Source organism: Cynocephalus volans, chromosome 3 (assembly GCF_027409185.1).
Source record: "Cynocephalus volans isolate mCynVol1 chromosome 3, mCynVol1.pri, whole genome shotgun sequence".
In the NCBI taxonomy this organism is placed as follows: Eukaryota; Metazoa; Chordata; class Mammalia; order Dermoptera; family Cynocephalidae; genus Cynocephalus; species Cynocephalus volans.
In genome coordinates, this window is record NC_084462.1 from 25,324,851 (window position 1) to 25,348,612 (window position 23,762).

At 54.5% G+C, this 23,762-nt stretch overlaps 1 protein-coding gene across 1 annotated transcript; it reads left to right on the top strand.

Annotated features, from left to right (window-relative positions):
- Window positions 1-781: 781 nt before the first annotated feature.
- On the top strand, window positions 782-23,681 carry LOC134372506 (mucin-3A-like). The gene is made up of 22 exons (XM_063089985.1): window positions 782-842; window positions 2,566-3,092; window positions 4,399-4,512; window positions 4,655-4,808; window positions 5,412-5,887; window positions 7,013-8,192; window positions 8,912-8,963; window positions 9,067-10,448; window positions 10,926-13,832; window positions 13,926-14,960; window positions 16,287-18,344; window positions 18,438-19,430; window positions 19,537-19,725; window positions 20,696-20,811; window positions 20,909-20,967; window positions 21,606-21,754; window positions 22,157-22,222; window positions 22,569-22,731; window positions 22,870-23,034; window positions 23,128-23,219; window positions 23,404-23,465; window positions 23,640-23,681. The coding sequence occupies exons 1-22, from the start codon at window positions 782-784 to the stop codon at window positions 23,679-23,681; spliced, it is 12,042 nt and encodes a 4,013-aa protein (XP_062946055.1).
- Window positions 23,682-23,762: the final 81 nt, after the last annotated feature.

Consider the following 23,762-nt stretch of genomic DNA (forward strand, 5'->3'; position numbering starts at 1 on the left):
CTACCAAATTGCCTTTTCAGAGCAACACAACCCACTTACACTCCCAGCGGCTGGGGAAGAGTGTTTATTCTTTGCACCTTTGCCAACACTGAACGGACTCAAACTTCCTAATAGCTGTTAATTTGCTCAGTCAAAATGAACATTTTTGTCTGTTTCCACTGGCTGTCTGTATTTCCTTTTCTGGGAGCTGGCCCAGGTCTTTAGAAATTAAAATAACTTCTGATTGAATTCTGTGTTACTCCCCAGTCTTGTCAGGCTGTGGGGTCACAGCCCCAGAGTCCTGCTGCTGGCAGGATGGAGAGAGGGCAGAGTGAGGTGCATTGGGTGGGTGGGCAGTTGAAGGAGAGTGAGGTTCCACCTCCCTCCCCAGCCGGTGAAATTAAAACTAGGGAGAGGCTTCCAGAGCCAGTCCAGACTCCAGAGTCCAAGTGCTCAGCCAAGCATATCTTCCTCAGGTGGGCGGGGGGACAAAGAGCAACCTTCAGGGAAAGGCAGGCTGGGAACTTGGGCCACTAGCAGCTCTCCCTGCCTGACACATCCTGGGCTTGTCCTGTCTTCTCTGTGTTTTCGCTTCCCATGGTGTTGAAGTCCGGATCTGGGGAACCTGGGGGAGGTGGGGCAGCACAAAGGTGAAGCCACTCTCAGCCCCACGCCCAGCAGGGCAGACACTGCAACCTGCAGCCTGAGCTGTGCACACCTGGGGCTGCCTCTTGCCATTGACCTCCTGTCTGGAAGCCTGCTCTGTCCCCAGCCCTGGCAGCTGGCCATGCCCACCAGAGCCATGCAGCTGCTCAGGCTCCTTGGCCTCCTCTGGATGCTCAGGGCCTCCCCAGTGGTCACAGGTGAGGGGGAGAGGGGGAGGGGCTGGAGAGACCCCCCTGATGTTTCAGAGCAGGAGCGGGGAGGGTGGCTCTGAGGCCTAAGCGAGGCCTGATGAGGGGAGCAGGGAGAGCCCAAGCAGGGGCAAGAGAAGGGCAGTTGAACCTGCTGCTGTTGCGCTCGACCAGGGCCAAGCGGGTGGCAGGGGCGATGCTCACATCTGCATCTGGAGGGAGGGGGTTACCTCTCCTCAAGGAGTGTCTTCCTACTTTGACTCTGTTTTTTGAGCCTCCCCCTACTTCTGTCACCCACCCCAAGCCCACAGTGGGCTCTATCCCTCCCTGAACTTCCACGGGTGCCACCTTCTGCCTTCCTGAGAACCCTGCTTCTGCTCTGGGTCTCTCTCCTCTCTCTGCCTTTGGTCCCCAGGGGCACCTCCCCAGCTCCATCCCCACTCTCTCAGCCCCCATCTGGGCCCTCGTGCCTGGGTATGGCTGTTGCCATGGGCCTCAGTGGGGAGGTCCTGAAGGTTGCTTTGCTCCCAAACGGTGGGTGCGAGTCCACGCGTCAGGATCCCCACAATTCCTCTGCACGTCCCTCCTCTGCCCCGCAGTGTCTGCTTCTGAGCCCAATCCTAGACCATCCCAACCTAGAAGCCCACAGCTGGCCTTCTCGCTCACCTCTGGGGCAACCTCCTGGCTCTAAGGGCTCTAGCCTGGGAATCCTAATAATCCCCTGACCCCACTTCCTTGACATTCCCAGCTGGGCTGAGAAATGACACCCCAGCCCTCAGAAAAAAAAAATATGTCATGTCCCAGGTGAGGAGAGGCTAAAGCTGAGTGGGCAGGAGGCTGGGGGCCTGTCTTCCCCACCTCTCACCCCAAGCACAGCGAAATCTCTGGTCCTCAGTCTCACCATCTGTAAAATGGGTTGATGATGTCTAGAGAATGAGGGGGGTTCATATTGGTAAACTAATTAATTCAGTGGCCGAAACAGACTAGTTATATAAAATATGTCTTTTTTTGTGATTTAACACTCACTGCTAAAACTTAAAGTCTCTGGAACGCACACCTGCCTGCTGAGGTATCCCTTTCTGGAGGTTTCCTTTTCTGGCTGCCCCTCAGCCTCTCAGTGTGCTCCTCTCTGCATGTCCCTCAACCTCAGTAGGACCTGAGCTTCCATCTCTTTTTTCCCTTTGATGTTCTCTATGCAGTTTGCCCTTCTCTGACCCTTCGTCTCCTGGTTTCCATGCCATGTCCCCAGCCCAGCCTTGGCTGGGTTCTTTCTCTTTGGAAAGGAGAGTCAGCCCAGATAGCAATAGGGGACTGGAGAATGGCAGAGGCAGGTCAAAGGGTGGGGGCACAGAGCCAGGAGGGGCAGAGGACTCCAGGCAGCAGGTGGAGCAAGCAGAGGAAAGAGGGCCTGGCTGTGAGGGGGGTGGAGAAGGGAGCCTCAGCTGAACTCGCGTGTGCAGCATGGTATCCCAGGGCAGGAAGGTCAGTCATGCAGACAAGGCTGGGGCATGGGTCTGAGGGCATCCCACCCATGCTCCCCAGAGAGCAGACAAATGGTGCACTTCAGAGCCCCAAAGCTCCCAGCTCCAAACTGCCTCTCTGGGGAGACAGCGATGGCATATTCCACCTTCTGTGATATGTACCTGGATAATGGGGTTGTGAATAACCTACATGGTCTCACTATTGTAAATGGTGATGTACCAATGGATTCCTCCATTTACCACCAATACAGGAACTTTATCCATGGCCACATCCACACCTGGCATGCTGCTTCCCAGTGCAGAAGCAGCCCACACCACTTTCAGCACTGCCCCACCCTCCAAAGGCACAGCAGGGTGGCCATTTGGAACCCCCCCCATCTCTTCTCCTGCTCCCAGCAACAGGGCAAACATACCTATGACTCTCACGAAGTCCCTCCATTATAAACCCACTTTTGAAACATTGCTCAAATCTCCAATCACTTCCAACACCTCATCAATCCCAACATCCAAGTTTGTCATCAAGGTTGAAACCATGCCACCCACCACCCATCTTTTTCTGTACGGCACCAATGAGTGCATAAATCCAACAAGCTTTATAATCACGACCACCTATCCCACCACCACCTGTGTGACTGTGACCCATGTGTCCTTCACCAGCTCCTACACCACCACTTACCCTATTATCACTACTGAGAAAGTGATCTCAGCCATGACCTCTTCTCTCACTACAGCCACTATGGAGAAAACTCCCACAATGACAGCCCCATCTTCCTCCTCCGTCTCAACCACAGACTCAATCTCATCTACTATTGAAACCACAACCACATCTCCTACCCCAGTCATTACTTCTCTGTCTGCTACTACTCCTTCTCTGGTGACAACAAAAACCTTCTTGACACCTTCTCACCGACCACCACTAGTGCCTTCACAAAGCCAACAACGATCACAACTTCATTTCCTAAGACTAGCAATATATTTACAACAGAAAGTACCGCCAGCCATTCTTCCACGTCCACCAACATACTCACACCGACTGCACCTGTTGCTTCGGCTGCTACTGAAGCAACCGCGCAACCAGGAACACCAACAATGACAACCGTCAAAAGGAGCTCTGAGAAACAAACACAAGCTCTGGCGAGTGACACTGCCAGAGAAACTCTCACCATGGAAATTACGTCTACTTCTCCAATCATTCCGGTAAGCACACCAACAAATACAGTGATTAATTCCACATTCACCCCCTCCACTCCAATGACCGCCAGAACCTTACCAAGACCAACAAGTATGGTTCTGTCTTCTACATCTTCAGACTACTCCCCCACAGTCAGAACAAGCACAAATGTCATCACCTCACATTTCACTTCCTTGGGTACAGTGGGGACATCTACAGGCATAACTCTTACTTCTCTGGGTACGCCTATACCTACCATAACTCTAACAAATGTCACCCCCTCATCTGTAGGCAGTACTACTTTGTTGATGATGACAGACTTCACCTCAACACACCCTGCTTCCAGTCGATTGTCAAAAGTGACAGGGATCATTCCATCTTTCCCCAAAACATGAAAAACAGAGACCACTTCTGACATAACGGCACCCTCAGCTAACACTTCCACTGTGATAAAAACTTTCACTAGTATTGAGAACACTGTGCCAAGTACCCCCTTGAAGAGCTTTCCAGTGACATCGGCATTCTCCTATTCTGCATCTGCCAGCAGCAACAGGAACACTGACACAGAGAGCTTCCCCTCAGCTCCAACCATCATCAATACACTACGCACAACATATAAATCCAACCCGCCTCCCACAAACACGGATATAGTAATAACATCCACAACTACAGAAACACCTCCACCTACTGCAGCTGCTACTGAAACAAGCCAGATGAGATTCCACATGCCCAGAGACAAGGGCACTGGTGACAAAACACGGCACCCTACAGCTAAAGTTCCTACAGAATCTCTATTGACTACAATTATGGCTATTTCAACAATCATTTCATTATTAACTCCCACAGATTTGGTGAATTCGAGGACAAACAATGACTCTCCTACCAGTACCACCACCGCTTTCAAACCACTCAGCAGGAGAATTTCATCTCCGACACCTATCCCGACTACAAGGATGTTCAGCAATGGGACAACAAACAACAGAGCTTTAACAAGATTGAAGACAACACTGCCTACGACCAGGGCCAGGTCAATCCCTGCGTCTGACACAACCTACCCCACTCCTCCTAGTACTGCTCTGACACAGTCCACAACTAAAATCACCACTGCCACCATGACGAAGCACAAACCTGCCACTGCCACCACTCCCACGCCCACCTCCCTCTATCAGCCATCTACAAAAACAGCCACCACTGCTGTCACTGATCCGGTGACAACACCCAATGTGACTACATCATACAGCCCTCCAAGCTTCACTTCTTCAAACACCCACTCCATTTCCAGCACCCCCATGACGGCCCTCAGCTCACCTCCTTCCACCCCAGGTACGTTGATGACGAGCACAGCCATGACTCCATCCTCTCTAAGTACACACGTGGCTACCACAACACTCACAGCTGTCACCCCCTTATCTGTAGGCACCTCTCAGTTCTTGACGACAAAGACAGACCTCCCCACAGCACACACAGCCTCCAGTCCATTTTCAATGTCCACAAGTATCGTTCCACCTTCCACCACAACAAAGATAACGGAGCCCTCATCCCATGTTAGCACACGCCCTGCCAACACTGCCACTGTGAGCACTACTCTCACAAGTACTGACAGTAGTGAGACCAGTACCCTCTTGACTAGCTTTCGAGTGACATCTGCATTCTCCTCTTCCGCATCTGCCAGCAGCACCAGGACCACTGACACAGAGAGCTTCCCCTCAGCTCCAGCCATCACCGATACCCTCTGCACAACAGGGAAATCCACCCTGACTCCCACCAGCAGAGACTTTCTAACCACATCCGCATCCACAGAACTGCCTACACCCACTCCAACTGCCACTGCAACCAACTGGATGACCTCTCCTACTCCCAGTGACACGACCACTGGTGAAACCACATGGCCTCCTACCCCTGACGTTTCTACCGAATCTCTCTCAGACACAATGACCACTACTCTGACAGTCACTTCCTCCGTCACTCCCACGCCTTCAGTCACTTTGGACACAACCACCACGTCTCCCTCTGGCACCACCCATGTTTTCACGTCACCTCAGGATACAATTTCATCTTCCACACTTGTCCCGAGTACAGAAACCGTTGCCACTGGTACCACATACTCCACCCCTTTACCCACCACGGTGACCGCACTCACTACTACCAGTACCTGGCCGACCTCTACTTCTGAGACCACTTACCCCACTCCTCCTAGTACTGCTCTGACACGGTCCACAACTGAAATCACCACTGCCACCATGACAATGCACACACCTGTCACTGCCACCACTCCCACGCCCACCTCCCTCTATCAGCCATCTACAGAAACAGCCACCACTTCTGTCACTGACCAGGTAACAACAGTCACCCAGTCCACGTCACACAGCACTCCCAGCTTCAGTTCTCCAAACACCCACTCCATATCCAGCACCCCCACGACGGAGCTCAGCTCACCTCCTTCCACCCCAGGTACGTTGATGACGAGCACAGCCGTTACTCCACCCTCTCTTAGTACACACGTGGCTACCACAACACTCACAGCTGTCACCCCCCTATCTGTAGGCACCTCTCACTTCTTGACGACAAAGACAGACTTCCCCACACCACACACAGCCTCCAGTCCATTTTCAATGTCCACAAGTATCGTTCCACCTTCCCCCGCAACAGAGATAACGGAGACCTCATCCCATGTTAGCACACGCCCTGCCAACACTGCCACTGTGAGCACTACTCTCACAAGTACTGACAGCACTGAGACCAGCACCCTCTTGACTAGCTTTCCAGTGACATCTGCATTCTCCTCTTCCGCATCTGCCAGCAGCACCAGGACCACTGACACAGAGAGCTTCCCCTCAGCTCCAGCCATCACCGATACACTCCGCACAACAGGGAAATCCACCCTGACTCCCACCAGCAGAGACTTTCTAACCCCATCCGCATCCACAGAACTGCCTACACCCACTCCAACTGCCACTGCAACCAACCGGATGACTTCTCCTACCCCCAGTGACACGTCCACTGGGGAAACCACATGGCCTCCTACCCCTGACGTTTCTACCGAATCTCTCTCAGACACAATGACCACTACTCCGACAGTCACTTCCTCCGTCACTCCCACGCCTTCAGTCACTTTGGACACAACCACCACGTCTCCCTCCGGCACCACCTATGTTTTCACGTCACCTCAGGATCCAATTTCATCTGACACACTTGTCCCTAGTACAGAAACAGTTGCCACTGGTACCACATACTCCACCCTTTTACCCACCACGGTGACCGCACTCACTACTACCAGTGCCAGGCCGACCTCTACTTCTGAGACCTCTTACCCCACTCCTCCTAGTACTGCTCTGACACGGTCCACAACTGAAATCACCACTGCCACCATGACAATGCACACACCTGTCACTGCCACCACTCCCATGCCCACTTCCATCTATCAAGCAACTGTGGAAACAGCCAACACTGCCGTCACTGATCCAGTGACAACACCTAATGTGACTACATCATACAGTCCTCCAAGCTTCACTTCTTCAAACACCCACTCCATATCCGGCACCCCCACGACAGCCGTCAGCTCAGTTCCTTCCACCTCAGGTACCTTGTTGACAAGCACAGCCGTTACTCCCTCATCTCTTAGTACACACGTGGCTACCACAACACTCACAGCTGTCACCCACTTACCTGTAGGCACCTCTCAGTTCTTGACGACGAAGACAGACCTCCCCTCAGCACACACAGCCTCCAGTCCATTTTCAATGTCCACAAGTATTGTTCCACCTTCCCCCGCAACAGAGATAACGGAGCCCTCATCCCATGTTAGCACACGCCCTGCCAACACTGCCACTGTGAGCTCTACTCTCACAAGTACTGACAGTCCTGAGACCAGCACCCTCTTGACTAGCTTTCCAGTGACATCTGCATTCTCCTCTTCCGCATCTGCCAGCAGCACCAGGACCACTGACACAGAGAGCTTCCCCTCAGCTCCAGCCATCACCGATACCCTCTGCACAACAGGGAAATCCACCCTGACTCCCACCAGCAGAGACTTTCTAACCACATCCGCATCCACAGAACCGCCTACACCCACTCCAACTGCCACTGCAACCAACCAGATGACCTCTCCTACCCCCGGTGACACGTCCACTGGGGAAACCACATGGCCTGCTACCCCTGACGTTTCTACCAAATCTCTCTCAGACACAATGTCCACTACTCCGACAGTCACTTCCTCAGTCACTCCCACGCGTTCGGTGACTTCAGGGACAAACACCACCTCTCCTCCTAGCACAACCGACGCTTTCACATCCCTCACGAGTAGAATTTCATCTTCTAGACCTGTCCTGAGTACAGAAATCGTCACCACCGGGACCACAGTAACCTCCCCTTTACCCAGCTTGACGACCACACTGCCTATGAGCAGTGCCAGGTCAATCCCTGCATCTGACACCACCTACCCCACTCCTCCTAGTACTGCTCTGACACAGTCCACAACTGAAATCACCACTGCCACCATGGCGATGCACACACCTGCCACTGCCACCACTCCCACGCCCACCTCCCTCTATCAGCCCTCTACAGAAACAGCCACCACTACTGTCACTGACCAGGTAACAACAGTCACCCTGTCCACATCACACAGCACTCCCAGCTTCAGTTCTCCAAACACCCACTCCATGTCCGGCACCCCCACGACGGCCCTAGGCTCACCTCCTTCCACCCCAGGTCCGTTGATGACGAGCACAGCTGTTACTCCATCCACTCTTAGTACACACGTGGCTACCACAACACTCACAGCTGTCACCCCCCTATCTGTAGGCACCTCTCACTTCTTGACGATGAAGACAGACCTCCCCACAGCACACACAGCCTCCAGTCCATTTTCAATGTCCACAAGTATCGTTGAACCTTCCCCCGCAACAGAGATAACGGAGACCTCATCCCATGTTAGCACACGCCCTGCCAACACTGCCACTGTGAGCACTACTCTCACAATTACTGACAGCACTGAGACCAGCACCCTCTTGATTAGCTTTCCAGTGACATCTGCATTCTCCTCTTCCGCATCGGCCAGCAGCACCAGGACCACTGACACAGAGAGCTTCCCCTCAGCTCCAGCCATCACCGATACACTCCGCACAACAGGGAAATCCACCCTGACTCCCACCAGCAGAGACTTTCTAACCACATCCGCATCCACAGAACCGCCTACACCCACTCCAACTGCCACTGCAACCAACCGGATGACTTCTCCTACCCCCAGTGACACGTCCACTGGGGAAACCACATGGCCTCCTACCCCTGACGTTTCTACCGAATCTCTCTCAGACACAATGACCACTACTCCGACAGTCACTTCCTCCGTCACTCCCACGCCTTCAGTCACTTTGGACACAACCACCACGTCTCCCTCTGGCACCACCCATGTTTTCACGTCACCTCAGGATACAATTTCATCTTCCACACTTGTCCCGAGTACAGAAACCGTTGCCACTGGTACCACATACTCCACCTCTTTACCCACCACGGTGACTGCACTCACTACTACCAGTACCTGGCCGACCTCTACTTCTGAGACCTCTTACCCCACTCCTCCTAGTACTGCTCTGACACGGTCCACAACTGAAATCACTATTGCCACCATGACAATGCACACACCTGTCACTGCCACCACTCCCATGCCCACTTCCATCTATCAGCCAACTATGGAAACAGCCAACACTGCCATCATTGATCCGGTGACAACACCTAATGTGACTACATCATACAGTCCTCCAAGCTTCACTTCTTCAAACACCCACTCCATATCCAGCACCCCCACGACGGCCGTCAGCTCACTTCCTTCCACCTCAGGTACGTTGATGACGAGCACAGCCATGACTCCATCCTCTCTAAGTACACACGTGGCTACCACAACACTCACAGCTGTCACGCCCTTATCTGTAGGCACCTCTCAGTTCTTGACGATGAAGACAGACCTCCCCACAGCACACGCAGCCTCCAGTCCATTTTCAATGTCCACAAGTATCGTTCCACCTTCCCCCGCAACAGAGATAACGGAGACCTCATCCCATGTTAGCACACGCCCTGCCAGCACTGCCACTGTGAGCACTACTCTCACAAGTACTGACAGCACTGAGACCAGCACCCTCTTGACTAGCTTTCCAGTGACATCTGCATTCTCCTCTTCCGCATCTGCCAGCAGCACCAGGACCACTGACACAGAGAGCTTCCCCTCAGCTCCAGCCATCACCGATACACTCCGCACAACAGGGAAATCCACCCTGACTCCCACCAGCAGAGACTTTCTAACCACATCCACATCCACAGAACCGCCTACAACCACTCCAACTGCCACTGCAAACAACCAGATGACTTCTCCTACCCCCAGTGACACGTCCACTGGGGAAACCACATGGCCTCCTACCCCTGACGTTTCTACCGAATCTCTCTCAGACACAATGACCACTACTCCGACAGTCACTTCCTCAGTCACTCCCACGCATTCGGTGACTTCAGGGACAAACACCACCTCTCCTCCTAGCACAACGGACGCTTTCACGTCCCTCACGAGTAGAATTTCATCTTCTAGACCTGTCCCGAGTACAGAAATCGTCACCACCCGGCCCACAAACACCTCCCCTTTACCCAGCTTGATGACCACACTGCCTACGACCAATGCCAGGTCAATCCCTGCGTCTGACACCACCTACCCCACTCCTCCTAGTACTGCTCTGACACAGTCCACAACTGAAATCACCACTGCCACCATGACAATACACACACCTGCCACTCCCACCACTCCCACGCCCACCTCCCTCTATCAGCCTTCTACAGAAACAGCCACCACTTCTGTCACTGACCAGGTAACAACAGTCACCCAGTCCACGTCACACAGCACTCCCAGCTTCAGTTCTCCAAACACCCACTCCATATCCAGCACCACCACGACGGCGCTCAGCTCACCTCCTTCCACCCCAGGTACGTTGATGACGAGCACAGCCGTTACTCCACCCTCTCTTAGTACACACGTGGCTACCACAACACTCACAGCTGTCACCCCCCTATCTGTAGGCACCTCTCACTTCTTGACGACAAAGACAGACTTCCCCACACCACACACAGCCTCCAGTCCATTTTCAATGTCCACAAGTATCGTTCCACCTTCCCCCGCAACAGAGATAACGGAGACCTCATCCCATGTTAGCACACGCCCTGCCAACACTGCCACTGTGAGCACTACTCTCACAAGTACTGACAGCACTGAGACCAGCACCCTCTTGACTAGCTTTCCAGTGACATCTGCATTCTCCTCTTCCGCATCTGCCAGCAGCACCAGGACCACTGACACAGAGAGCTTCCCCTCAGCTCCAGCCATCACCGATACACTCCGCACAACAGGGAAATCCACCCTGACTCCCACCAGCAGAGACTTTCTAACCCCATCCGCATCCACAGAACTGCCTACACCCACTCCAACTGCCACTGCAACCAACCGGATGACTTCTCCTACCCCCAGTGACACGTCCACTGGGGAAACCACATGGCCTCCTACCCCTGACGTTTCTACCGAATCTCTCTCAGACACAATGACCACTACTCCGACAGTCACTTCCTCCGTCACTCCCACGCCTTCAGTCACTTTGGACACAACCACCACGTCTCCCTCCGGCACCACCTATGTTTTCACGTCACCTCAGGATCCAATTTCATCTGACACACTTGTCCCTAGTACAGAAACAGTTGCCACTGGTACCACATACTCCACCCTTTTACCCACCACGGTGACCGCACTCACTACTACCAGTGCCAGGCCGACCTCTACTTCTGAGACCTCTTACCCCACTCCTCCTAGTACTGCTCTGACACGGTCCACAACTGAAATCACCACTGCCACCATGACAATGCACACACCTGTCACTGCCACCACTCCCATGCCCACTTCCATCTATCAAGCAACTGTGGAAACAGCCAACACTGCCGTCACTGATCCAGTGACAACACCTAATGTGACTACATCATACAGTCCTCCAAGCTTCACTTCTTCAAACACCCACTCCATATCCGGCACCCCCACGACAGCCGTCAGCTCAGTTCCTTCCACCTCAGGTACCTTGTTGACAAGCACAGCCGTTACTCCCTCATCTCTTAGTACACACGTGGCTACCACAACACTCACAGCTGTCACCCACTTACCTGTAGGCACCTCTCAGTTCTTGACGACGAAGACAGACCTCCCCTCAGCACACACAGCCTCCAGTCCATTTTCAATGTCCACAAGTATTGTTCCACCTTCCCCCGCAACAGAGATAACGGAGCCCTCATCCCATGTTAGCACACGCCCTGCCAACACTGCCACTGTGAGCTCTACTCTCACAAGTACTGACAGTCCTGAGACCAGCACCCTATTGACTAGCTTTCCCGTGACATCTGCATTCTCCTCTTCCGCATCGGCCAGTAGCACCAGGACCACTGACACAGAGAGCTTCCCCTCAGCTCCAGCCATCACCGATACCCTCTGCACAACAGGGAAATCCACCCTGACTCCCACCAGCAGAGACTTTCTAACCACATCCGCAGCCACAGAACCGCCTACACCCACTCCAACTGCCACTGCAACCAACCAGATGACCTCTCCTACCCCCGGTGACACGTCCACTGGGGAAACCACATGGCCTGCTACCCCTGACGTTTCTACCAAATCTCTCTCAGACACAATGTCCACTACTCCGACAGTCACTTCCTCAGTCACTCCCACGCGTTCGGTGACTTCAGGGACAAACACCACCTCTCCTCCTAGCACAACCGACGCTTTCACATCCCTCACGAGTAGAATTTCATCTTCTAGACCTGTCCCGAGTACAGAAATCGTCACCACCGGGACCACAGTAACCTCCCCTTTACCCAGCTTGACGACCACACTGCCTATGAGCAGTGCCAGGTCAATCCCTGCATCTGACACCACCTACCCCACTCCTCCTAGTACTGCTCTGACACAGTCCACAACTGAAATCACCACTGCCACCATGGCGATGCACACACCTGCCACTGCCACCACTCCCACGCCCACCTCCCTCTATCAGCCCTCTACAGAAACAGCCACCACTACTGTCCCTGACCAGGTAACAACAGTCACCCTGTCCACATCACACAGCACTCCCAGCTTCAGTTCTCCAAACACCCACTCCATGTCCGGCACCCCCACGACAGCCCAAGGCTCACCTCCTTCCACCCCAGGTCCGTTGATGACGAGCACAGCTGTTACTCCATCCACTCTTAGTACACACGTGGCTACCACAACACTCACAGCTGTCACCCCCCTATCTGTAGGCACCTCTCACTTCTTGACGATGAAGACAGAACTCCCCACAGCACACACAGCCTCCAGTCCATTTTCAATGTCCACAAGTATCGTTGAACCTTCCCCCGCAACAGAGATAACGGAGACCTCATCCCATGTTAGCCCACGCCCTGCCAACACTGCCACTGTGAGCACTACTCTCACAATTACTGCCAGCACTGAGACCAGCACCCTCTTGACTAGCTTTCCAGTGACATCTGCATTCTCCTCTGCCGCATCTGCCAGCAGCACCAGGACCACTGACACAGAGAGCTTCCCCTCAGCTCCAGCCATCACCGATACACTCCGCACAACAGGGAAATCCACCCTGACTCCCACCAGCAGAGACTTTCTAACCACATCCGCATCCACAGAACCGCCTACACCCACTCCAACTGCCACTGCAACCAACCGGATGACTTCTCCTACCCCCAGTGACACGTCCACTGGGGAAACCACATGGCCTCCTACCCCTGACGTTTCTACCGAATCTCTCTCAGACACAATGACCACTACTCCGACAGTCACTTCCTCAGTCACTCCCACGCATTCGGTGACTTCAGGGACAAACACCACCTCTCCTCCTAGCACAACGGACGCTTTCACGTCCCTCACGAGTAGAATTTCATCTTCTAGACCTGTCCCGAGTACAGAAATCGTCACCACCCGGCCCACAAACACCTCCCCTTTACCCAGCTTGATGACCACACTGCCTACGACCAATGCCAGGTCAATCCCTGCGTCTGACACCACCTACCCCACTCCTCCTAGTACTGCTCTGACACAGTCCACAACTGAAATCACCACTGCCACCATGACAATACACACACCTGCCACTCCCACCACTCCCACGCCCACCTCCCTCTATCAGCCTTCTACAGAAACAGCCACCACTGCTGTCACTGACCAGGTAACTACAGTCACCCAGTCCACATCACACAGCACTCCCAGCTTCAGTTCTCCAAACACCCACTCCATATCCGGCACCCCCACGACGGAGCTCAGCTCACCTCCTTCCAGCCCAGGTACGTTGATGACGAGCACTCCCGTTACTCCACCCTCTCTTAGTACACACGTGGCTACCACAACACTCACAGCTGTGACCCCCTTATCTGTAGGCACCTCTCAGTTCTTCACGATAAAGACAGACTTCCCCACAGCACACTCAGCCTCCAGTCCATTTTCAATGTCCACAAGTATCGTTCCACCTTCCCCCACAACAGAGATAACGGAGACCTCATCCCATGTTAGTACACGCCCTGCCAACAATGCCACTGTGAGCACTACTCTCACAAGTACTGACAGCACGGAGACCAGCACCCTCTTGACTAGCTTTCGAGTGACATCTGCATTCTCCTCTTCCGCATCTGCCAGCAGCACCAGGACCACTGACACAGAGAGCTTCCCCTCAGCTCCAGCCATCACCGATACTCTCCACCCAACAGGGAAATCCACCCTGACTCCCACCAGCAGAGACTTTCTAACCCCATCTGCATCCGCAGAACCGCCTACACCCACTCCAACTGCCACTGCAAACAACCAGATGACCTCTCCTATCCCCAGTGACACGTCCACTGGGGAAACCACATGGCCTCCTACCCCTGACGTTTCTACCGAATCTCTCTCAGACACAATGACCACTACTATGACAGTCACTTCCTCCGTCACTCCCACGCCTTCAGTCACTTTGGACACAACCACCATGTCTCCCTCCGGCACCACCTATGTTTTCACGTCACCTCAGGATACAATTTCATCTTCCACACTTGTCCCTAGTACAGAAACAGTTGCCACTGGTACCACATACTCCACCCTTTTACCCACCACGGTGACCGCACTCACTACTACCAGTGCCAGGCCGGCCTCTACTTCTGAGACCACTTACCCCACTCCTCCTAGTACTGCTCTGACACGGTCCACAACTGAAATCACCACTGCCACCATGACAATGCACACACCTGTCACTGCCACCACTCCCATGCCCACCTCCCTCTATCAGCCATCTACAGAAACAGCCACCACCTCTGTCACTGACCAGGTAACAACAGTCACCCAGTCCACGTCACACAGCACTCCCAGCTTCAGTTCTCCAAACACCCACTCCATATCCGGAACCCCCACGACGGCCGTCAGCTCATCTCCTTCCACCTCAGGTACCTTGTTGACGATCACAGCTGTTACTCCCCCCTCTCTTAGTACACACGTGGCTACCACAACACTCACAGCTGTCACCCGCCTATCTGTAGGCACCTCTCACTTCTTGACGACAAAGACAGACCTCCCCACACCACACACAGCCTCCAGTCCATTTTCAATGACCACAAGTATCGTTCCACCTTCCCCCGCAACAGAGATAATGGAGACCTCCTCCCATGTTAGCACACGCCCTGCCAACACTGCCACTGTGAGCACTACTCTCACAAGTACTGACAGCACTGAGACCAGCACCCTCTTGACTAGCTTTCCAGTGACATCTGCATTCTCCTCTTCCGCATCTGCCAGCAGCACCAGGACCACTGACACAGAGAGCTTCCCCTCAGCTCCAGCCATCACCGATACACTCCACACAACAGGGAAATCCACCCTGACTCCCACCAGCAGGGACTTTCTAACCCCATCCGCATCCACAGAACTGCCTACACCCACTCCAACTGCCACTGCAACCAACCGGATGACCTCTCCTACCCCCAGTGACACGTCCACTGGGGAAACCACATGGCCTCCTACCCCTGACGTTTCTACCGAATCTCTCTCAGACACAATGACCACTACTCCGACAGTCACTTCCTCCGTCACTCCCACGCCTTCAGTCACTTTGGACACAACCACCACGTCTCCCTCTGGCACCACCCATGTTTTCACGTCACCTCAGGATACAATTTCATCTTCCACACTTGTCCCGAGTACAGAAACCGTTGCCACTGGTACCACATACTCCACCCCTTTACCCACCACGGTGACCGCACTCACTACTACCAGTACCTGGCCAACCTCTACTTCTGAGACCACTTACCCCACTCCTCCTAGTACTGCTCTGACACGGTCCACAACTGAAATCACCACTGCCACCATGACAATACACACACCTGTCACTGCCACCACTCCCATGCCCACTTCCATCTATCAGCCAACTATGGAAACATCCAACACTGCCATCATTGATCCGGTGACAACACCTAATGTGACTACATCATACAGTCCTCCAAGCTTCACTTCTTCAAACACCCACTCCATATCCGGCACCCCCACGACGGCCGTCAGCTCACTTCCTTCCACCTCAGGTACGTTGATGACGAGCACAGCCATGACTCCATCCACTCTAAGTACACACGTGGCTACCACAACACTCACAGCTGTCACCCCCCTATCTGTAGGCACCTCTCAGTTCTTGACGACAAAGACAGACTTCCCCACACCACACACAGCCTCCAGTCCATTTTCAATGTCCACAAGTATCGTTCCACCTTCCCCCGCAACAGAGATAACGGAGACCTCATCCCATGTTAGCACACGCCCTGCCAGCACTGCCACTGTGAGCACTACTCTCACAAGTACTGACAGCACTGAGACCAGCACCCTCTTGACTAGCTTTCCAGTGACATCTGCATTCTCCTCTTCCGCATCTGCCAGCAGCACCAGGACCACTGACACAGAGAGCTTCCCCGCAGCTCCAGCCATCACCGATACACTCCACACAACAGGGAAATCCACCCTGACTCCCACCAGCAGAGACTTTCTAACCACATCCGCATCCACAGAACTGCCTACACCCACTCCAACTGCCACTGCAACCAACCGGATGACCTCTCCTACCCCCAGTGACACGTCCACTGGGGAAACCACATGGCCTCCTACCCCTGACGTTTCTACCGAATCTCTCTCAGACACAATGACCACTACTCCGACAGTCACTTCCTCAGTCACTCCCACGCATTCGGTGACTTCAGGGACAAACACCACCTCTCCTCCTAGCACAACCGACGCTTTCACGTCCCTCACGAGTAGAATTTCATCTTCTAGACCTGTCCCGAGTACAGAAATCGTCACCACCCGGCCCACAAACACCTCCCCTTTACCCAGCTTGATGACCACACTGCCTACGACCAGTGCCAGGTCAATCCCTGCGTCTGACACCACCTACCCCACTCCTCCTAGTACTGCTCTGACACAGTCCACAACTGAAATCACCACTGCCACCATGACAATACACACACCTGCCACTCCCACCACTCCCACGCCCACCTCCCTCTATCAGCCTTCTACAGAAACAGCCACCACTGCTGTCACTGACCAGGTAACTACAGTCACCCAGTCCACGTCACACAGCACTCCCAGCTTCAGTTCTCCAAACACCCACTCCATATCCGGAACCCCCACGACGGCCGTCAGCTCATCTCCTTCCACCTCAGGTACCTTGTTGACGATCACAGCTGTTACTCCCCCCTCTCTTAGTACACACGTGGCTACCACAACACTCACAGCTGTCACCCCCCTATCTGTAGGCACCTCTCACTTCTTGACAACAAAGACAGACCTCCCCACACCACACACAGCCTCCAGTCCATTTTCAATGACCACAAGTATCGTTCCACCTTCCCCCGCAACAGAGATAATGGAGACCTCATCCCATGTTAGCACACGCCCTGCCAACACTGCCACTGTGAGCACTACTCTCACAAGTACTGACAGCACTGAGACCAGCACCCTCTTGACTAGCTTTCCAGTGACATCTGCATTCTCCTCTTCCGCATCTGCCAGCAGCACCAGGACCACTGACACAGAGAGTTTCCCCTCAGCTCCAGCCATCACTGATACACTCCGCACAACAGGGAAATCCACCCTGACTCCCACCAGCAGAGACTTTCTAACCACATCCGCATCCACAGAACCGCCTACACCCACTCCAACTGCCACTGCAACCAACCGGATGACCTCTCCTACCCCCAGTGACACGTCCACTGGGGAAACCACATGGCCTGCTACCTCTGACGTTTCTACCGAATCTCTCTCAGACACAATGTCCACTACTCCGACAGTCACTTCCTCAGTCACTCCCACGCATTCGGTGACTTCAGGGACAAACACCACCTCTCCTCCTAGCACCACCGACGCTTTCACATCCCTCACGAGTAGAATTTCATCTTCTAGACCTGTCCCGAGTACAGAAATCGTCACCACCGGGACCACAAACACCTCCCCTTTACCCAGCTTGATGACCACACTGCCTACGACCAGTGCCAGGTCTATCCCTGCGTCTGACACCACCTACCCCACTCCTCCTAGTACTGCTCTGACACAGTCCACAACTGAAATCACCACTGCCACCATGACAATACACACACCTGCCACTCCCACCACTCCCACGCCCACCTCCCTCTATCAGCCCTCTACAGAAACAGCCACCACTTCTGTCACTGACCAGGTAACAACAGTCACCCTGTCCACATCACACAGCACTCCCAGCTTCAGTTCTCCAAACACCCACTCCATATCCGGCACCCCCACGACGGCGCTCAGCTCACCTCCTTCCAGCCCAGGTACGTTGATGACGAGCACTGCCGTTACTCCACCCTCTCTTAGTACACACGTGGCTACCACAACACTCACAGCTGTCACCCCCCTCTCTGTAGGCACCTCTCAGTTCTTGACAACGAAGACAGACCTCCCCACAGCACACACTGCTTCCAGTATTTTAGCTACCTCCACAAATGTCGTTCCACCTTCCTCCACCATGCAGAATACAGTCACTGCAGTGGGTACATCTACCAATGCAGTCACTACCTCCTTCAGTACTGTCCTGTTGACTTCAACACCGACAACAATCATGTCATCTTCTCTGTCTCCCAGCAGCCGAATTCCTTCACTCACTCGTACCACTGCCACTCTTCCGTCCTCCCCACATACCTCCAGTACAGAAAACATTGTCTCCTCTTTTATTCCCTCTTTTCCTACTCGCTCTTGGTCTCCCACTGCAAGAACTTCTCCTAGCACCTCCATCCCATCCACAACTCTTACTCAAACGACGCCAATTTTTTCCATTTCCCCTTCTTCTACTACCCCGTGTCCAAAAACTACAACAATTACTGTTGTCTCAACCTCTACTGTTGATCCATGTATTGAATTGGATCCCAGCTTTGATCGTAGTTCTACTCCCATTACCCCATCATCAGTCCTTCCCTCTACTACTGCAATGGTCACCTTTCCTAGTTCCACCAGTATGAGAACCGTCCCTCCTACATATGTGGACACTTTTACTTCCATGAGTCTGGACAGTGAGCCCACCAACATCATAACTGATGCCCCTAGTTCTCCCGATGCTGGAACCGTACCCTGGAACACAGGTTGGACAAGCACCCCAGTGCCCACCAGTGAGAAATGGCTGAGCACCAAGTCTGTAACTACCCCACATTTGCCTGGCTTCACTAGTCTCCCACTCACCATGAAACCAAGCAGCAGTCTTCCAACTGCCTTGATGACTTCAAGCAAGTTGACATATCCCACCCCACCCACCACCCAGACTTCAAAGACACCGGTGGCTACTACCCAGACTCCCACCACCAGTACGTCACCCAGGACAACATCGACCACTACTCAGATGACTACACAGTCAACCACCACCCAAGGTTGGACCTGCTGCCTCTCTATTCCCTCTCCTCCCTCCCCTGTTAATTTTTCTGCCACCAAGGTCAGGCTCTACCCTGAATTTCCCTTTCTTCCTGTGCTTTCCAGGCACCTGCGACAATGGAGGCACCTGGGAACAGGGCCAGTGCGTTTGCCCCCCAGGGTTCTCTGGGAACCTCTGTCAGGACCAGGAGACCCAATGCCAGAATGGGGGAACGTGGGATGGCCTCAAGTGCCAGTGCCTCAGCACCTTCTACGGCTCCCACTGTGAATATGCCATGGAAGAAATACAAGTAGGTGAGTCGGCAGAGCCATGCCCTCTGCACTTCCTTCCAGAGGTGCCACGGACTCCCCTGGTCCCAGCCCTGTGGGTGGCCTGGAAGACCCCATGCCATTGTGCCCAATCCTTCCATCCCTGCTTTCTCTCCCATGTCCTCCGCTGCCCCCTATCATGCCTCCTCTCCATCCTCACCTCCAGGCAGTGGCTGGGACCACACTCCCTCTTGGGGCCTCCTCTTGTTCTGAGCTGCTTAGAACTGTATTAGCTTCCAATTGCTGCTATAATGAATTACCACAAACCTAATGGCTGAAGTGACACAAAATTATCAAGTTACAGTTCTGTAGATTAGAAGCCCGACATCGATCTCAATGGGCTAAAAAATCGAGGTGTCACCAGGGCTGTGTTCTTTCCCAGAGACTCTAGGGAGGAGTCCATTTCCTTGCCCTTTCCAGCATTTGGAGCCTCCCACATGCCTTGTGACAAGGCCCCTCTCCTTCCTCAAGGGCAGCAAGATGGCATCTCTCTGTGCCTTTCTTCCATAGTCACGCCTTCTTTCGATTGACTCTGACCTCTTTGTCCTCCTTGTCTCAGTGCTGAGGACCCTTGTGACTACATTGGGCCTACTCAGAGAGCTAGCATTAATTTTTCCATATTAAGGTCAGTTGATTAGCGATCTACTTTTGTCTGCATCCCTGCTTCTCCCTTGCCATGCAGTATGAGAGACTCACAGGTTCTGAGCAGTAGGACATAGACTTCTTTGGGGGCCATTACTCTGCCTACCACAGGGACAGACAAGGGAGGGGCCATGGGCTGACCGCTGTGCATCCTGACTTCTTCCCCTCATTTCCAGAATTCCTACCTCTCTCCCTGCTGCTGTTCAGTCAGTCCTCAGGGACCACAGAAAGGGGCAGAGGCAGGAGCCTGTGGGTTGGGTGGTGGTGACAGGGGCAGATGGTGACATGACCAGAGTGGGCATGCCATGTGCAGACACAGTGGAGGCCGAAGTGAGCATGGAGGTGTCCATTGATGAGACGTTTTCCTCAGAACTCAATGACACCACTTCAGAGGTCTACAAGAAATTCAGCAGCATCTTCCTGGATCAGGTGAGGGGGAAGAAGAGGGGAACTTAAGGGCTTGGGCCTCCAGATGCCCTCAGGACTGCATGTTCAGATATGAGCCCAGGGATCCTTGGCTTTTCAGATGAGGAAGATTTACCAAAACGTGCAGGGGTTCAAGGATGTGGAGATCCTGTCCCTGAGGTAGGAGACCCTTCTGGGGATGTGGAGGCCAAGTTAGGTGGAGAAAAGGGGTGCAGAGAAAGGCTGGAAAGTGCACCCCTGCTTTCAGAGTCATCAGATTTCATAGAGAGGGGGGCAGGAGGAGTATGCAAAGGGAACACTCCAAGGGGCATTTTTGTGATCACTTTCTGGGGTCATGTCTCTGTAGAAGAGGTGGCACCCTCCTCTTCAGCACGCTGGAAGGGGAGAGTTTGCAGGGACCTGCAGGGAGGTGGTGTGTGGGTTGTTGACTTGGCCTCTCTCTAGCTGGCACCTGCTCTGTTGGGTGGGTCAGAGAGAGAGAGAGAGACAGAGAGAGAGAGAGAGAGACAGAGAGACAGAGAGAGAGAGAGAGAGGCAGAGAGCCCAGGAGGGCCTGGTTTGGTGATGGCTTCATGCAACACGAAGAGAATGTCAATCATTCCTTGTCCGTCTTTCCGGGCTGGCCAGGTTAGGGATGCTGGCAGCCCCTTCTGAAAAGGATGTGTCTGGCATCTGAACTCATGACCTTTGTCCCCTTCCCCCCTTCCTGCACAATTTGTGGTTGGTCCTGGAGGTGCCCCTCCAAGGACCTATGTACCCGAGGCCTGGGCATCCTCTGAGACCCCTGACCCTCTCAGGAATGGCAGCATCGTGGTGGACTATCTGGTCCTGCTGGAGTTGCCCTTCAGCCTCTCCCTGGTGGATGAGTATGAGGATGTGAAGACAGACCTGTATGAGAAGCTCTACAATGCCAGCCTGGTTGAGTACAGCTGCCAGAATAACCAGAGTAACCAGAGTGAGCCGAGGCTGAAGGGAGGGTCAGGGTCAAGGTCACACCCCAGCCCACTCTGGCTCAGTCAGGGGGCCTTCTGGGATCAGGTGCCAGCCTGTGGTACCTCTGGCCGGTTGGGAGAAGGGGCACAGGTCTACACCCAACTGGGTCAAGGGTGGGGATAGGGAGGGTCTCGCCAGGACCTGGGTCCTGGCAGGTGTGCTCAGTATTTCCAGGATGGCTGAAGAGCCCTGATTATTCAGGGGAGAGGAGGCAAGCAACAGGAGTCTTCCCTCGTGGCCCCTCCACACCCCCCATTCTGAGAGATTCCTGTCTGCCCTCTGTCCCTGCCCTGTCTCCCTGGCCCTAACCCCTTTGCCTGTGCGCCCCATTCCATCTGTGCCTGTGTCCCTCCAGCGCTGTGCTTTATGTACGACTCCATCAAGGTGAACAACAACACCACGACAGATCTGACTGTGGAAGGTGAGGGTGGGGCAAAGGGCTGAGAGGCCTCAGGTGGCCATGACCCCTCCCTCCAGGGACATCTGCCCATTGAGGTTCCCTGGGGAGGAGGGGGAGACCTTTAGGGGAGGCAAATGATGTGGCCCAGGGCTGCCCTTCTGGCGCTTGTTTGTAGCTTCCACTCAAGGACCAGCAGGGTGAGGGTGCTGGTAGCCTGCCTTCCCCTCATCTAATCCTAGGGTCTACCCCACCACACTCATCCTTGGAAATGCAGTCCTCCCCATGCATTTCCAGTCACTATAACCAGGCCCCTGAGCAGAGTGAATGAGGTCTCTGTCTCTTTGCAACCCCCTCCCCAAACCCCCAGCCATCTGCCGCCGTGCCGCTCCCGAGGGCTACGAGGAGTTCTACTTCCCCTTGGTGACGGACGAGAGCCTCCTCTGCGTCACCAAGTGCACGGTGGGCGTAGAAAACGCCCTTGACTGTCACCAGGGCCAGTGCCTACTGGAGAGGAGTGGTCCCACTTGTCGGTGAGGCCCCGCCCACGCGCGGGAATCCCCGCCCACCCATAACACCGCCCCCGGCCCCTCCCACCCACCCGCTCGGGCGGTGCGCGTGAGGACGCGGGCGGGGTGGCGATGGGGTGTGACTGGCTCCCGTCCCCTCAGCTGCTTCTTCACCGACACGCACTGGTTCTTGGGCGCGCGCTGCGAGGTGGCCATCCACTGGAGGGCGCTGGTCGGCGGCCTGGCGGCGGCCGCGGCGCTGCTCCTGCTGCTGGTGCTCGCCTTGGTGGCGCGCTCCCGGAGGAGGAGCGGCCAGCTCGGAGGCCGGTGAGCGCGCTGGGGGTAGGGAGGGGGGGCGGGGGACTGCAAAGGGGACCCAGACGGGGCGGCCCTGCCTGACCTCGCGGCGCCCCCACTTAGGTCCTGGGACGAGGACGGGAAATGGGTTGAGGTCTGCGATGAGAGCATCGTGGGGACTTTTTCAAACATGGGCTTCGAGGACTACGGAACAGGTGAGTCCTGCCTCCTGGGACAGGGGGTAGAGATTTCCCTGGCATCGTTGCAAGGACACACACGTCGTGCCGGGGAGCTTGTGTCAGCGCTTCTCCGCGCCCCTGCCCCCTTCTCGCTCCCTCCCCCTCGCTTCTCCTGTCCTCCCCACCTCTCCTCTCCTCTGTGTTCTCGCTCTCTCTGTAGCCAAGTATGAAAACTTTGAAAACTTCTCTGTGAACCTGGAGAACGTGGACACCACTGTGAAGGTGAGGGGGCGGATGAGCGATGCAAAGGAACTCTCCCGGCTCCGGTTCCAGACTACCTCCCCCCACCCCCACCCGGGCAGGGGCTGGGCTAGGACCAGGCGGCAGTTACCTCCCAGAGAGCCCAAGCTGATGGCTCCCTGTTCTCATTCCCTTTCACGGTGTACTCGGTGGCAGGGGCACATCCAGAGACCTGAGATATCCTTCTCCTGGCTGTGAGCCCTGTGGAGGCCTCTTCCCCACACCTCCACCCTGCCCAGGACAGCAGGAGGGAACTGTCTGCACCGCATCAACTAAAAG

Bases quoted from the DNA above. Each gene is read 5' to 3' on its own strand.
- LOC134372506 (XM_063089985.1), top strand. From the start codon at position 782: ATGCAGCTGCTCAGGCTCCTTGGCCTCCTCTGGATGCTCAGGGCCTCC. The intron at 4,809-5,411 runs GTACGTTGATGA...AATCTCTCTCAG, and splicing joins CTCACCTCCTTCCACCCCAG to ACACAATGACCACTACTCTG. The intron at 23,466-23,639 runs GTGAGGGGGCGG...ACTCGGTGGCAG, and splicing joins ACGTGGACACCACTGTGAAG to GGGCACATCCAGAGACCTGA.